The sequence below is a fragment of the Phoxinus phoxinus genome (assembly GCF_949152265.1).
Source record: "Phoxinus phoxinus genome assembly, chromosome: 22".
NCBI lineage: Eukaryota > Metazoa > Chordata > Actinopteri > Cypriniformes > Leuciscidae > Phoxinus > Phoxinus phoxinus.
In genome coordinates this window covers 27,651,127-27,667,887 of record NC_136897.1, presented here as the reverse complement: position 1 = coordinate 27,667,887, position 16,761 = coordinate 27,651,127, and the positions used below count along the sequence as shown (strand labels likewise).

The 16,761-nt window shown below is 38.0% G+C and overlaps 1 protein-coding gene across 2 annotated transcripts in view; it reads left to right on the top strand.

Annotated features, from left to right (window-relative positions):
* Positions 1–16,761, top strand: part of gli2b (GLI family zinc finger 2b) — a 107,916-nt gene that overhangs the window by 58,841 nt on the left and 32,314 nt on the right. For both annotated transcript variants that reach the window (XM_079597809.1, XM_079597808.1), the window contains exon 3: positions 3,937–4,042. In XM_079597809.1, the coding sequence (XP_079453935.1) occupies positions 3,937–4,042 (106 nt within the window). The remainder of the gene's footprint in view (positions 1–3,936; positions 4,043–16,761) is intronic.

Genomic DNA, 16,761 nt, shown 5'->3' with positions numbered 1-16,761 from the left:
TGACACAAACCCGCCTCTCCTCACTCACTTCTTTCATTTGCTCCGGGTGAATATTGTTGGTGTTACAGGGCTTGAATTTCAGCGTGGGATTGCGCGTATTGCGCATAATTTTACTAATTCCCGCAGATTTTTTCGCTCACATCCAAAGTGCGCTCATAAAGCCGCCTCTCAGAACTAAATAGAGTTATTTTTCGCTGCTTATTGCGCTTAAACAGTCAAATACACACAAAATAATGTCAAAATGCCAGTTTTGGCGAGTATTCACGTAAACACAGTCAGTTATGTTTTACGTGAACGTAAACAGTTGAGAAACGCATGTGTAACAGTGTAATGGATCAGTGCATCAGGTCTTAAAGTGACAGCAGTCTAATAAACCTGCTGCCAAATTATGAGATAATATTAAAAATATTTATATGGCAGTTTTCCCCATGGTATCGATTTCAAAACTGTGGTCAGTTAAAGTGTGGCTAGTAACTTTGTAAATTCACTAGCCACAGCGGCTGCTGAGCAAAAACGTTAATGTCAAGCCCTGGTTGTGTGCGTGAGGAAAATAAATGTATTCACTATTGACCAGTGGCGGACTGGGACAATAATTCAGGCCGGGAATTTGACTCCACTGCCAGGCCACCTCTGCTGCTGCAGTCACCACCACCCTATTCATGTAATCTACTGGACTGATAAACTTGTAGGCTAACCCTATTAATGTAACAGGTAGACTACCAGATGCAATAATATATATAAAAAAAATAACCCTTACAAACTCACTAGGAATACACCATTTATACTACCAAACCAATGACAAATAGAAAATTGCCTTAAATTGGTAAAATAAATAAATAAACAAACAAACATTGTAGGCTACATATTGTAGACTAGAAATGAAAAATCTAAATAACTAACACTGTATTCTTTTCCATACCATCTACTTGATTTATTTATTATTTAAACAATTTGACCCAATAACACTATTCTGTCTACTTTTTATACATTTTTATTTATTATATTAAAAATATGCTACATGTAGACGAAACGAGACTTGACACAGCACCACTTACATATTGTTGCTCGTTTGTTGGTTTAATTTTATCTATTGTGATTATCTAAGTGATTTGTATGTAGTGTTAATTTTGTCACCTATTTTTAATTTAGTCTTAGTCTTGTGCCAAGTGTCTTAGTTAGTCTTAGTTTTAGTCAACTAAAAGTCTCGTCATTTTAGTCTAGTTTTAGTCAAAAGAAACTCAAGGTATCTTAGTCAAGTTTTAGTCGACTAAAAGTCTCGTTATTTTAGTCAAATTTCAATTAGTCGTCTAATTTTAGTCAAAAGAAACTCAATATTTCTAAGTTTTAGTTAAAACATTTTAGTCTTTTTTTTTAAATAACAAATTATTTCTGAGATTATTTCTGATAACCATTTCAGTCAAATAGTGTTTCACACATCTCAAATATTGGTTAAATGTCATAACTACCTGAAAAAAATGTAATAGATCTTTTTAATGCAACTATTTTTTAACATTAATCTGTTCATAACAGATGAATATTCTATCTCCTGATGATGGCAAGTAGAGACGATTGGAGACGAAAATGAAGAGAGATTTTATCTTAGTTTTTATTTTATGCAAAACATTCTCGTCTTTTTTCGTCAACAATAATGCATGTTAATTTAGTCTTAGTCAGCGTTTTTGGACATTGGTGCAGTCTCGTCATGGAAAAAAAGGTCGTTGACGAACATTTTTAGTCTCGTCTCGTCTGACGAAATTAACACTATTTGGATGAAAGCGTTTATCTGCCAAATTATTACAAATATAATGTAAATGTAAACTTGACCGACCTGTTCCCTTACTGGCAAACATGGCTGAGATTTTGCAGCAGCTTGCCGAGTCTGTGGTCAGGGCTTTTTTCCTTTTTAAACGCTCCCTCTCTGCTCCTCCTTTGCGTTTACGCTCCATTTTTTGAACTATTTAGTCAGATATTAGGCAGTGCTTCGTGACGTTGGGTGGGATTGTCATTTTCACTCCGCCATTATGATTCGTCGATTGAGAGATCCGTCAATTAATTCGTAGTTGCACACCAGCCTATCCAACGCATTCTCATCCTAGGGCGTCATATACTGACACTTTTGACAAATATCTGCGTCTCATATTGACGCTAAAGGGTGCCATGTGCGTTGGATGTAAACGATTTGTCAAAGCGTCAGTATATGACGCCTTGGGATGAGATCGGGCTGATCGTCTGCCGGCAGGCCTTTTTTTTTTTTTTTTTTTTTTTGGCAGCCGGCAGGCCAGAACGACCGTCAGGCCACCGGGAAATGTCCCGGTGCTCCCGATGGCCAGTCCGCCCCTGCTATTGACTGAACATTTTCCACCACCATTCTGCTAAATGTCTCGTTTTATGTTCCACAGAGAAAGAAAAGTCATAAAGGTTTGGAACACATGAAGGTGATTAAATGATTTCACTTTTAGTTTTTGGGCGCACTATCCCTTTAAGGTTTACATTATGTAAATATGAAGAGAGTGAGACAGGAAAGGCAGCGAGTCATTTCCTGTCCTTTGGGACGGTCTTGTCTGCCATTCTGAAGGGGAACAAAGTGACAAAGCAGAGAGAGAGAGAGAGAGAGAAAGAGAGACTGCTGACTCACACTGGTTCTGTTGAGTGTATATGAATCCTCTGGAGGAGCTGCTGAGAACCCCAGGTGTAGATAATGACCCGTGACCCCTGACCTCCCCGGGTCACCCCTCACCCTCCCACTGCTACCGCCCTAAAGAATGTTAATACAGTCCAGAGATCAGCTGATTCACCGACCCTCCTCTCATTCCTGCCAAGTCAAGCATTACTAGTACCAGTGTTCATAGTTGATACTCATAGAAACTCGTTTGTTTTTCTATCATTTTTTTTTTTTTTTTTTTTAATTTTTTCACTGGGCATGAAAAGATCGAAGGAGCTCCAGGAGTTTTCATTCATGCATTCATTCACATTTATTTGTAGAGCGCTTTTCACAATACATATTGTGTTTTACATGTTTTTACATTACAATTTAGAGTAATCTGTTATCAGAGGTGACTGTGAAAGATCTAAGATAATACAAATCATGTATTCATTTAGCCCAAAACAATGAGCTCAATAAAGACTAATTAAGAAAAGCTAGTTAAGACTTTAACATTGCATCCAGCTCTTCTCATATGGCACTGTAAAGTCGGTGCGGCTGCACCCAAACATCAACTGTGGTTTCCCGTTATCATAACTGCTAATGAAGCCCTGTTGACCTTTAACGGGACGTCCCGAGCCAACGGAGGCTTTATTACAGGAAAGTGCTGATTCTGATTCTCTTTGGGCTCAAATAAAACGATCCAGCCAAAGGAGTTATGATGAAAAGAAACGCCAGCCATCGGCAGACTGTAAAACGCTGAGGCAACAAGCAACAGCTTTTAGTCTCTCATTAGTTAGTGTGTTTGATTTCAAAGGCCGACCCTCCTCTGATTTCACGTCACCCTGGCACCTTCGTTTAGAGCTGGTGTCGGGGTCAGTAAAGCGCAGGGAACGCGGTTCAGGAGGGAGACGATCCGGTTGGCATGAGGCAGTGAAGCCGAGGCCGAGGAATGTTCTCCCAGTGCTGTCAGCCCCAGTTTGCGTCCCGGATGGGTTTTTCCTTCATAACGTCCATCATCTGTGTGAGTTCAAAGAGCGTCTAGCTGCAGGTCTTTGTCAAAAGCCCAGTTGGATATCTTTTATGTTGGGGATGTAGGATTTCTTAGGATACTTTGATTATTTATTTATTCCTCCACTCTTGTGTGATAGTGCCAATATTTTACACGAAACTGCTCAGCACGCTCTGAAATTCATGTTACTTTATTGTAGCGCTGGTGCCTTTGAAATTTCTTTTTTGAAAGTCTGGCTTTTTCTCAACTCTCTCTCTCTCTTATTTCTCCTTCTCTTTTTCAGGCCCTCATCACATCTTCCCAACTTTCCATTCTCCGATCCCCATCGACGTGCGTCACCATGAGGGGAGATACCACTACGATCCCCATGCGCTCCACGCTTTGCACGGGTAAGCCTGCAGCCCTGTCCGTTTCTGGCTCTGGTTCTCAGTGTTTGTGAATATAAATAACCTCTGCGCTCGCAAATAAAGCATCTGCTTTGTTTATCCCTGCGGTCAGAATGCACACACACATGCAACATTTAAATGCGGTGTAATCACAGATACAGGTGATCCCAAACCAATGTGTTTGATGCTGAAAATATTCATAAAACGCATGTGTGTTTATGACTGAAATGGACATTGTGAAGCACATTATTTGGAGATTCAAAGCAAAAATTGAGCTACGTCATTCAGTTCTTGATTTAGTCGTTTAGAAAACACTTAAACCCTCGCCTTGTTTCCGTGCCAGATAAAAAACACTCAAGGCCGGGTAAATCTCACATCCTGGAAACAGATTAGTGCAATTCATGGGATCAAACATCTGGAAAGGAGAATATAAACTTAGTCTCATTTCTGTCATGACAACTCTCGGGGTGATTGGCATGATATGACAATGTTGTATGTTTGGTCTGCTACGCTGCTGAGCATGTACAGGACTTGCTACTGCCAATATATACACAATACGCTACTGTGAGCAAGTAAGACATGCTGCTGCTGTACAATATAGCGTTCATGAATGACCCGTAGCAGATCTATACAGGTGGAGCTGGGGAAGGGGGAGGGTTTCTAAAGCGCGCTGCACTGCTCAGGCAAATGCTACCCAAGTATTTGAAGGTTGAGCAGTGAGCTCATTGGCTACTGATACAGCAGGGACCAATCAGCTTCGCCCTATAGATAACAATGTGATTATGAACAGGTGAATAAAAGGACCTATTAGCCTGCACCATCTATAGAGTTTCATGCCAGAACTTTGTATTTATTTATTTCATTTAACTTTTTACCTTTAAGGCTTGAGCAGACGTCGTTTGCCTACACTGGATGTGAGTTACGTCAAAAGCAAATAGAAGCCAATTACAATCGCTGACGCTGTCTACACTGATACAGTATACAGATGTGTGTTCAGATTATAATGACTGACACTGTCTATACTGATACAGTATACAGATGTGTGTTCAGATTATAATGACTGACGCTGTCTACACTGATACAGTATACAGATGTGTGTTCAGATTATAATGACTGATGCTGTCTACACTGATATAGTATACAGATGTGTGTTCAGATTATAATGACTGATGCTGTCTACACTGATATAGTATACAGATGTGTGTTCAGATTATAATGACTGATGCTGTCTACACTGATACAGTATACAGATGTGTGTTCAGATTATAATGACTGACGCTGTCTACACTGATACAGTATACAGATGTGTGTTCAGATTATAATGACTGATGCTGTCTACACTGATACAGTATACAGATGTGTGTTCAGATTATAATGACTGACGCTGTCTACACTGATACAGTATACAGATGTGTGTTCAGATTATAATGACTGACGCTGTCTACACTGATACAGTATACAGATGTGTGTTCAGATTATAATGACTGACACTGTCTACACTGATACAGTATACAGATGTGTGTTCAGATTATAATGACTGACACTGTCTACACTGATACAGTATACAGATGTGTGTTCAGATTATAATGACTGACACTGTCTACACTGATACAGTATACAGATGTGTGTTCAGATTATAATGACTGATGCTGATACAGTATACAGATGTGTGTTCAGATTATAATGACTGATGCTGTCTACACTGATTCAGTATACAGATGTGTGTTCAGATTATAATGACTGATGCTGTCTACACTGATACAGTATACAGATGTGTGTTCAGATTATAATGACTGACGCTGTCTACACTGATACAGTATACAGATGTGTGTTCAGATTATAATGACTGATGTTGTCTACACTGATTCAGTATACAGATGTGTGTTCAGATTATAATGACTGACGCTGTCTACACTGATACAGTATACAGATGTGTGTTCAGATTATAATGACTGACGCTGTCTACACTGATACAGTATACAGATGTGTGTTCAGATTATAATGACTGATGCTGTCTACACTGATTCAGTATACAGATGTGTGTTCAGATTATAATGACTGACGCTGTCTACACTGATACAGTATACAGATGTGTGTTCAGATTATAATGACTGACGCTGTCTACACTGATACAGTATACAGATGTGTGTTCAGATTATAATGACTGATGCTGTCTACACTGATACAGTATACAGATGTGTGTTCAGATTATAATGACTGACGCTGTCTACACTGATACAGTATACAGATGTGTGTTCAGATTATAATGACTGACGCTGTCTACACTGATACAGTATACAGATGTGTGTTCAGATTATAATGACTGACGCTGATACAGTATACAGATGTGTGTTCAGATTATAATGACTGACGCTGATACACTGATACAGTATACAGATGTGTGTTCAGATTATAATGACTGACACTGTCTATACTGATACAGTATACAGATGTGTGTTCAGATTATAATGACTGACGCTGTCTACACTGATACAGTATACAGATGTGTGTTCAGATTATAATGACTGACGCTGTCTACACTGATACAGTATACAGATGTGTGTTCAGATTATAATGACTGACGCTGTCTACACTGATACAGTATACAGATGTGTGTTCAGATTATAATGACTGACGCTGTCTACACTGATACAGTATACAGATGTGTGTTCAGATTATAATGACTGACGCTGTCTACACTGATACAGTATACAGATGTGTGTTCAGATTATAATGACTGACGCTGATACAGTATACAGATGTGTGTTCAGATTATAATGACTGATGCTGTCTACACTGATACAGTATACAGATGTGTGTTCAGATTATAATGACTGACGCTGATACACTGATACAGTATACAGATGTGTGTTCAGATTATAATGACTGATGCTGTCTACACTGATACAGTATACAGATGTGTGTTCAGATTATAATGACTGATGCTGTCTACACTGATACAGTATACAGATGTGTGTTCAGATTATAATGACTGACGCTGTCTACACTGATACAGTATACAGATGTGTGTTCAGATTATAATGACTGATGCTGTCTACACTGATACAGTATACAGATGTGTGTTCAGATTATAATGACTGACGCTGTCTACACTGATACAGTATACAGATGTGTGTTCAGATTATAATGACTGATGCTGTCTACACTGATACAGTATACAGATGTGTGTTCAGATTATAATGACTGACGCTGTCTACACTGATACAGTATACAGATGTGTGTTCAGATTATAATGACTGACGCTGTCTACACTGATACAGTATACAGATGTGTGTTCAGATTATAATGACTGACGCTGTCTACACTGATACAGTATACAGATGTGTGTTCAGATTATAATGACTGATGCTGTCTACACTGATACAGTATACAGATGTGTGTTCAGATTATAATGACTGACGCTGTCTACACTGATACAGTATACAGATGTGTGTTCAGATTATAATGACTGACGCTGTCTACACTGATACAGTATACAGATGTGCGTTCAGATTATAATGACTGACGCTGTCTACACTGATACAGTATACAGATGTGTGTTCAGATTATAATGACTGACGCTGTCTACACTGATACAGTATACAGATGTGTGTTCAGATTATAATGACTGACGCTGTCTACACTGATACAGTATACAGATGTGTGTTCAGATTATAATGACTGACGCTGTCTACACTGATACAGTATACAGATGTGTGTTCAGATTATAATGACTGACGCTGATACACTGATACAGTATACAGATGTGTGTTCAGATTATAATGACTGACGCTGTCTACACTGATACAGTATACAGATGTGTGTTCAGATTATAATGACTGATGCTGTCTACACTGATACAGTATACAGATGTGTGTTCAGATTATAATGACTGATGCTGTCTACACTGATACAGTATACAGATGTGTGTTCAGATTATAATGACTGACGCTGTCTACACTGATACAGTATACAGATGTGTGTTCAGATTATAATGACTGACGCTGTCTACACTGATACAGTATACAGATGTGTGTTCAGATTATAATGACTGACCCTGTCTACACTGATACAGTATACAGATGTGCGTTCAGATTATAATGACTGACGCTGTCTACACTGATACAGTATACAGATGTGTGTTCAGATTATAATGACTGATGCTGTCTACACTGATACAGTATACAGATGTGTGTTCAGATTATAATGACTGACGCTGTCTACACTGATACAGTATACAGATGTGTGTTCAGATTATAATGACTGATGCTGTCTACACTGATACAGTATACAGATGTGTGTTCAGATTATAATGACTGATGCTGTCTACACTGATACAGTATACAGATGTGTGTTCAGATTATAATGACTGACGCTGTCTACACTGATACAGTATACAGATGTGTGTTCAGATTATAATGACTGACGCTGTCTACACTGATACAGTATACAGATGTGCGTTCAGATTATAATGACTGACGCTGTCTACACTGATACAGTATACAGATGTGCGTTCAGTTTCTGACGGACTCCACTCGCTTGAGTCTGTCGACACAGGACAAATGGAAGAGTGAAAGAACGTTTGCTTTGACACGTCCAGTTTTAATAGATTGTTTACGTTTCTGTACAGACTTCATAAGGATTCAAGCTTTGGAAACATGGATGGTTTATTTTAATGGCGTCCCGGATCACTTTAGAGGATTATATGTTTGTTCGGAGCATTTTATTTTGTAAACGAGGCAAGTGTAGTACGCCAGGACATCCAAGATGTACGTGTCTTTTTTATTCTTCACTATAACAGTAAAAAAAGCTTTTTGATTCATAAAATGCAAGTCAATGGCTACCGTCACTGTCAGAGTCAAAAAAACATATACAGGCAAAACAAATAACTCCTGACGATACTTTGAGGTCTTATGAAGCAAGACTACAAGAATCAAACATTACCTGTAATCCACAAGCGTCCTGTCGCATTATCGCAGGATTTCTTAGCTTTGTTTTAAGTATCCATTTTGTCATCTTAGATCATTTGATCTTGGGAGGATTTACGTGAAATTACTAGGGAGAAACGTGAGAACCAGGACACATTAAGTTTTTAGTTTTATTTCAGATCAGATAATTTGATCTTGGAAGAATTTGATAAGAAATATTTGAGCTAATATTGAGATCTTGGACTTTTAACCAGTTTTTGGTGCAAAAGACTGAGCACATTGATTAGGTCTTTGCTGAAACTCTAGAAGAGATACATGTGAGATTACTGGAAAAATGTGAAAATCAAGAAACTTCATTGGGTTTTCGGTTTTGTTTATTTTAAGTATCAACTTTACTCAGATATTTCTCCTCAAATTCCTTAATGAGACAACAGTTTGCATAAATGATGTGCTCAAACCAATACAATTAGCATGTGGGTAGCACTTCAGGTCACTATGTGCAATATACTTACCCACTGTGTATAGTATTTATATAATTTTCAGTATATATTTAGTTTTGATTGTCTTATATGTTCTATCTATAGTGTTACGTCCACCTGTTGCTGTCCTGCTTGTACTACCCTTGTCTTTTTTATGCTTGTACTTATTTTGCACATTTGGGCTTTGGAGAAACGCATTTTCTGCTGTACACTATAGTTGTACGGTTGGAATGACAATAAAGCAACTTGAACTTGATCTTGGGAGATATTAATGAGAACTTATTGAGTTGATTCTGAGATCTCTGACCTTTGCAGACTTTGGTGTCTTGGAAAAGCTGAGCACATTGTTGAGATCTCGTCTGAAAGGAAGGAGACACATCTAAGTATCGAGAGACTTTAGCATTTGGTCTCTTTGCTGTCTAGTTGAGATATTCCAGAGATCTGTGATTTTTAACAAGAGTTTTAGTTTAGGCTCCCCAAACAGAAATCTTCCGTACTTTATTTCTACAGCCGTCCAGCCCAGAGGTCTTGTTTTTCCCAGCATGCACTAGTTCAGGTGTGTCGAGCCGCTGCAGTAATGTAGGTTAACCTCTAGACCTTCAGAGCTTCATGCGTCCCACGTGAATTTTCCAATTTTCCAGGCGGCGGTATTGTAGAATCAGAACATAAAGTGGGCCGCGCTAGTTTTTGAAGTTACACTTTGTTGTTTTTCCTTAAATACAACACCTTGGAGTTTTTTTTTCCTCCCCTCCTCGTCTTTTTTGAAACGGGGTCTTGAGGCTCGAAGGAAGGTTTATCTTAAAAGAGCAGAATAAATCGATAGAATTCTCGAAGTAGCGCTGTTACATTTAAATTCACAGATTTTGATGGTGATACATTCGGTCGGGCCGCTAGCAGCTAGCCTATTCATCACACATAGAGCCGCGTTGGGGGGAGACTAGCTGTCTCAACACTCGCTCGCCTTGATTAATGTGATTTGATCTTGACAGTGGACCCCTAATTCATCAAGACCTTGATCTGGCTGTCTTTTCCTCTGCCTGAGCCAAATTCATCTAATTACAGGGACATTGTGCAGCAAATTAAGCGCGGTGTCGCCCGTGGCAAGCCGAGACACTTTGTTACAGTCGCCGGGCGGCATGTCAAGGGTCTCCGAGCTGATTGTCTAACATGACATCTCCATACAGTTCGTTTTATCATTGTTTGCATATAAAATAATGAGGGTGCTGGTTATTTTGTCAGAGCTGTCAGCGGAGCGGCAGTAGGAAGCTTCCCCTATGGATATCTTGCTTTCGTTCTTCTTTTTTTTTCCTCTGTTTGACAAAGCGAGGTGGAGAAAAGCTAGCTTTTTTCCCCGGAGCTGGCTGCAATGACAACGGACGGTGCGATTCATCTGTGTAGCGGACGGGAGCGCCGTGGGAATTCTCCCAGGCGGAGGAACGAACTTCCCAACGATCCTCCCACTTGTCAGCGTCTCTTCCCGTCCAGCCGAGTGTCAGGAAACATCCAGCGAGACGACAGGCCTGGAGAAAGACACTTCCACCGCTCCCGTGCTGCTGAAAAATAAACGTTTTTGCTTTGAGGGAAATAGGGAATATTTCACGTCTGGTGTTTAGTGTAGATTAACACAGAAAATAATGTGTCTTTAGCAGAAAAACCATCAGGAAACATGTTTACAGTTATGCACTTAAAGTTCTGTGACAGAATAATGAATTCTCACTATTAACTATCTATTAACTCTGACTTTTGCCTCAATAAACTCCTAATTAATGCTTATTAATAGTAAGGTAGTGGTTAAGTTTATGTATTATAGGATTAATAGATATATAATATGATCATGCAGAATAAGGCATTAATATGTGCTTTAATAAACAGCCAATTGTAATATGCATGCTAATGAGCAACTAGTTAGTGAGAATTGAACCCTCAACTAAAGTGTTAACATTACTTTTAAAGGGTAATGATCAGAAATCACTACATTTTTATTAAATTGTTAACTATTGATTAGACATTCTTTTTTATTATTAGAATTGAATTAATAGTTTAATATGAAAAAAAATTATTTGGGGAAAAAATGAAAAAATAAACCAGATTTCACAGGGTTTTAAATGCTTTTAAACTCTGACATTTCTAACTTAATACCCTTTTTTTTCCTACAAACTGAAGGACGAGTTGAAGCTGTTGTCTGTGCTGATCGACTGAAAGCTTGTAGACGTGAAGTTGGGCCGTAAGGAGCCGCCAGAAAGAAAGTTGTTTACAGATTCTCAGACTGGTGCGAGGAGCACTGAGGAAGAAATATGCTGGCTTTCATAATCTTGGTGTTATTGAACCTTTAAAAGAGAGTTAGACACTTAGCAAATAAACCTGAGCACACCTGCACTGTATAGTCAGCTCGAATCATGTCTGATTTCAGATTGTCCCGTCTCTGAATGTCACGTCTGCTTAGATATTCCAGAATCTGAAGTCTGGTGTTTTCTGCATGTGACATGAAACTTCACTCATATAGAGCAGCTTTATATGTAGGTCGGTGTCCTCTGCTTGTGTATCTGTGAGGAGAAAGTATTGTTTGTTCTGTAAGAGTTTGGGCACTGTCCGTGTGTGTGTGTGTGTGTGTGTGTGTGTGTGTGTGTGTGTGTGTGTGTGTGTGTGTGTGTGTGTGTGTGTGTGTGTGTGTGTGTGTGTGTGTGTGTGTGTGTGTGTGTGTGTGTGTGTGTGTGTGTGTGTGTGTGTGTGTGTGTGTTTACTACAGGAGTGTGTGTGCGCTCTATGGCTCTAAGGCAGAAATGTGATTTATCTAAATCAGAGTATCAGCCCCCAGGTAGAGACGAGTTCCTGTCATAGAGCAATTCATCACCAGCACCGCACACACACACACACACACACAAACACACACACTCACGCGCGCTCACACACACACACACACACACTCACACAAACACACACACTCACGCGCGCTCACACAAACACACACACTCACACAAACACATTCACTCTCTCACACACACACACACACACACACACACACAATCACATACTCACACACACACTCACACAAACACACACACACACACATACACACATAAACACACACACACACTCACACAAACACATACACTCACTCACACACAAACACGCACAAACACACACACACAAAGTCACACATACACTCACACAAACACATACACCCACACACACACACACACAGACACACTGTCATACACACACAAACAAACACATACACACACGCATACACACACATATACACTTTCTCTCTCTCTCTCTCTCCCTCACTCACTCACTCACACACACACACACACACACACACACTCACACAAACACACACACACACACACACACACACACACATATACACTTTCTCTCCCTCTCTCACTCACTCACACACTCACACACACACACACACATACACTCACACACACATACACTCACACAAACACAATCACACACACACATATACACTTTCTCTTTCTCTCTCTTTCTCTCTCTCCCTCTCTCACTCACTTCCTCTCTCACTTACTCACTCACACACACACACACATACACTCACACAAACACAATCACACACACACACACACACACACATATATACAGGATGAGTCAATATGTTGTCATACAGCAAGAGTATAGATCTATGAACAGAATGTGGAGCAACACAGATCATTTTATAATTTGAGTGTAATTGCAGACTTTTCAACCTGAGCAGATCCGAGCGCACACGAGACGTCATGATCCTGATCACAGGAATCTGCAGAAGCGTTTGAGATGTTCTAGTGTGTGTGTATCTGTGATTCCTCCGGACTCCTGCGGCGCATGTGAATGTGGTTTAAAGCAAACACGTCTCCATCACCTAAAGTGCCCAGATAATGCCAACACGTGGGCACCTGACGCCTGGCACACACTGGAGACAGGTGCTCTGCCCATCTGCTGTTCAGCAGACACAATGCCCTCGTCACGGGAGTCTCACACTGCTCTCGCCGCTGAACAATAGGCAGCGGTCAGCGATCCACAGCGGGCCAATGATGCACTCCACTCCAGGGAGCTTTTTATTATTTAGGACAATGTTACGGCAGATTAATGGAGGAAATGAGTGTGTATTTATGTGCTGTGATTACGCTTTCTCACTGTTATGACAGGAAGATTACACATATTTGCTTACAGTTTTATTCAAAGGTGCTAATCAAATCACAACCGAAAAAAAAAGTGAATACGTCACACCCCTAAATGGATCGGGTGCCAGTCCATATCACTCACTATTCCTTATTTAGGGCACTTTTATTTAGTTTATTTACTGTAGTGTTGTCAGAATTACATTTGTCAAGTATTTCAATCAAAATAAAATACAAAATAAGTATTAAATAAAAAATTAAAAGTGCAATATTTATTTTAAACTATTATTATTTGTTATTAATAGAAATATATTTAAAAAAAAAACATAAAATAATTTTCTTAATATTTAGATTTTGTGGAAAGTTTTTATTTATTACAAACTTTTTATTAGCCTATTATTTTAAATTCTGAAAAAATTTATTTATTTTCAATAAACAAATGTGTGTGTCTGTGTATATTATTTTTTTAATCATACATTTTATCTGAATTATATATATATATATATATATATATATATATATATATACTAATTTACAGTATATAAATATATATATAAATATCTGATCAAATGTATGATTAAAAAATACATTAAAACCAAAAAAAAATTGTTATTCTCTTTTATTATTTTAATACATTTGAGCAAATAAGTACACTGTAAAAAGTTATTGTTGGTTTAACGTAAAAAGTAAGTTACCTGGTTGCCTTAAAATGTTGAGTTCGTTGAAATACAAAATTTGAGTTAATACAATGAAGAAGAATGGTTTAATTAACATACACTCAAAATATTATGTTATCTGAACCACATTAATTATCTAAGTTGATTTGACAAAATATAAAGAGTTTTGATGACAAATCATGAAAATAATATATATATAGATGCTAAATAAATTATTATAATAAATGCATATTTATTATTATTTAAACTTTTATAAAAAAAACTATTTAAAACTTATATAACTGATATATAAAAAATACTTTATATAATGCTATAATACATATAAATTATCTGCTCCTGTCACAGTATTTACATTAGTGATCAAATCCCTCCTGATCACGATCGTATGACTGATTTAGGGATCAGCCAAGGGCTTCGAGTGTCCCGTTGGATCCCGCCGCGTCTGGCCGCTGAGATTTACTGGATTCTGGCTTGATCGTCCATCACGGGCGTTGCCCCGATGCATTCTGGGAGCCCTGAGCCCCGACTCGGAGAGCGTCTGTCTCTTTAGGAGGGTTTAGGTGTGGAAGAGGCAGCTTGCGACGTCCCACAATCCCCTGGTGCGGACTAGGCCGCGCGCTTCAGTGTTGTTCTTGGTACGAACATGAGAATCACTCCACAGGCTAAGCATTTTAAATCTGAATATTACATTACTTATTTAAGTGCCGCCCGGCTGTGTGCGCTCTTGTTTGAAACCGAGAATGTTTTACATACAGTCCATCTGATCTCCAAAGAGAGAGGCCGCTATTAACTATGCATGTGTGTGAAATACACACTCGTTGTTTTTGCTTTTTTCAGCCTTGAGAAGAACGACTTTTATTATGCTCACAATATGTAAATGAGATGATCTCACTGTAGTCGAACCGCTTCGTTTGCATCATGGAGAAACAATTAAAACCATAATTTCTCATGTTTAGCCGTTTTTATTTTCATGTCATTAAACTGGGTGGAAAACATCAGTAATTCGCTAATCAGATATTGCCAGATGGAGAGATTTAATCCGGTTTAAAAAGAAAAATACCTCATAAGTTTCTCCTATAGACACCAATGAGATTAAATAGAGAATAAGTGCAAAGTCTGTAATCAAACGTCTCAAAATTAACATTTCTGATCTGAAATTCATTTTGTAACACTGTAAAAAATTATATTTTCAATATTTAAAAAAAACTACTTTTTTTATTTTGTCAAATCAACTTAGATACAGTAATTAATGTGGATCAGATAACATAAAAATTTGAATTTCCATTTATTAAATCGATGTCCTTCAGTGTATTTAGTCATATTGTTGATTTCAATGAACAACCAGGTAACTTACTTTTTAAGTTCAACAATAATTTATTACAGTGTAGTGTATACTATAGTATAAAATCATGAAAATGACTAATAACAGGACATATTACTAGAAATATTTCACAGTAAAAATTTATATTTAAGAAAAATAATGTAAAATATAAAAATATAAATGTACATTACAACTGTGCAATTACAATACTAATATGTATGATATTGTTATTATTACTTAATAAAAAAAAATTCAACTAAAGAAATAATACTAAAAAAATATGTAAGAAAAAAACAGAATAACAAAATATGTTTAACATTACAACTGTAAAATCACAGTATAATTATGATTATTACTAAATAAAAATATAAAATTACTAAATAAAAACAAAATAAGAGATACTACTAATGTAATACATTTTTACTGTAAAAAATAGAAAAAATATTTTTACATCACAAATGTAAAATTACAATACTAATATTTATGCTGTTATTTTTGTTACTTAATAAATAAAAGAAAAATACTAAAAACAGAACAAGAAACATAACTAGAAATATGTCAATAAATATTTATAAGATAACTCATTTTTGTAAAATTAACTCAAAAATTCCAATTTGAGGCTTATTTTCTTCATTTTGAAACCCTTAAAGCTCATCTTCTGTTGATACGCACTTCTCATTACACGTTTGGGAAGATGATTGGCACATGTTGTGCTTTAAAACGTTTCCAATCGCCACATCACGATTCTGGTTTTCTTCAGATTAACCGTCCAGCCCGAGTCGGCAAACATTCGCTGGAGAACCGTGAACCTTCGAGATCATTCACAGGCGCTTGCTGAAAACCCCCCGACTGTATTCACTCAGCGCCTCTTTATTTGTTTGTCCCTGTCAAGCACCTTGACAACATTTTAGACACACTGATCAAATGATTCAATGTTTGACACGAGTCCCTCGTTCATGGGTTTCATGGTTATGAAAGTTTGCCATAACTAATATCTGTGAGGTTTGGCGCTGGGCTCGGAGAGGCATTGGAGCGTGAGCTCGTCTGAGGTGTGATGGGAGAACCGCCAAACTCTCTAACACAAACCAGACCGCTCTCAATCTACGGCCGCCCTTTCATTTCCCCTCGTTTCCATCCCTCCATCAAGCAAACGTCTGCGCTGCAGTTACGGATCATTTTTCTTGTTTTATTCGTCA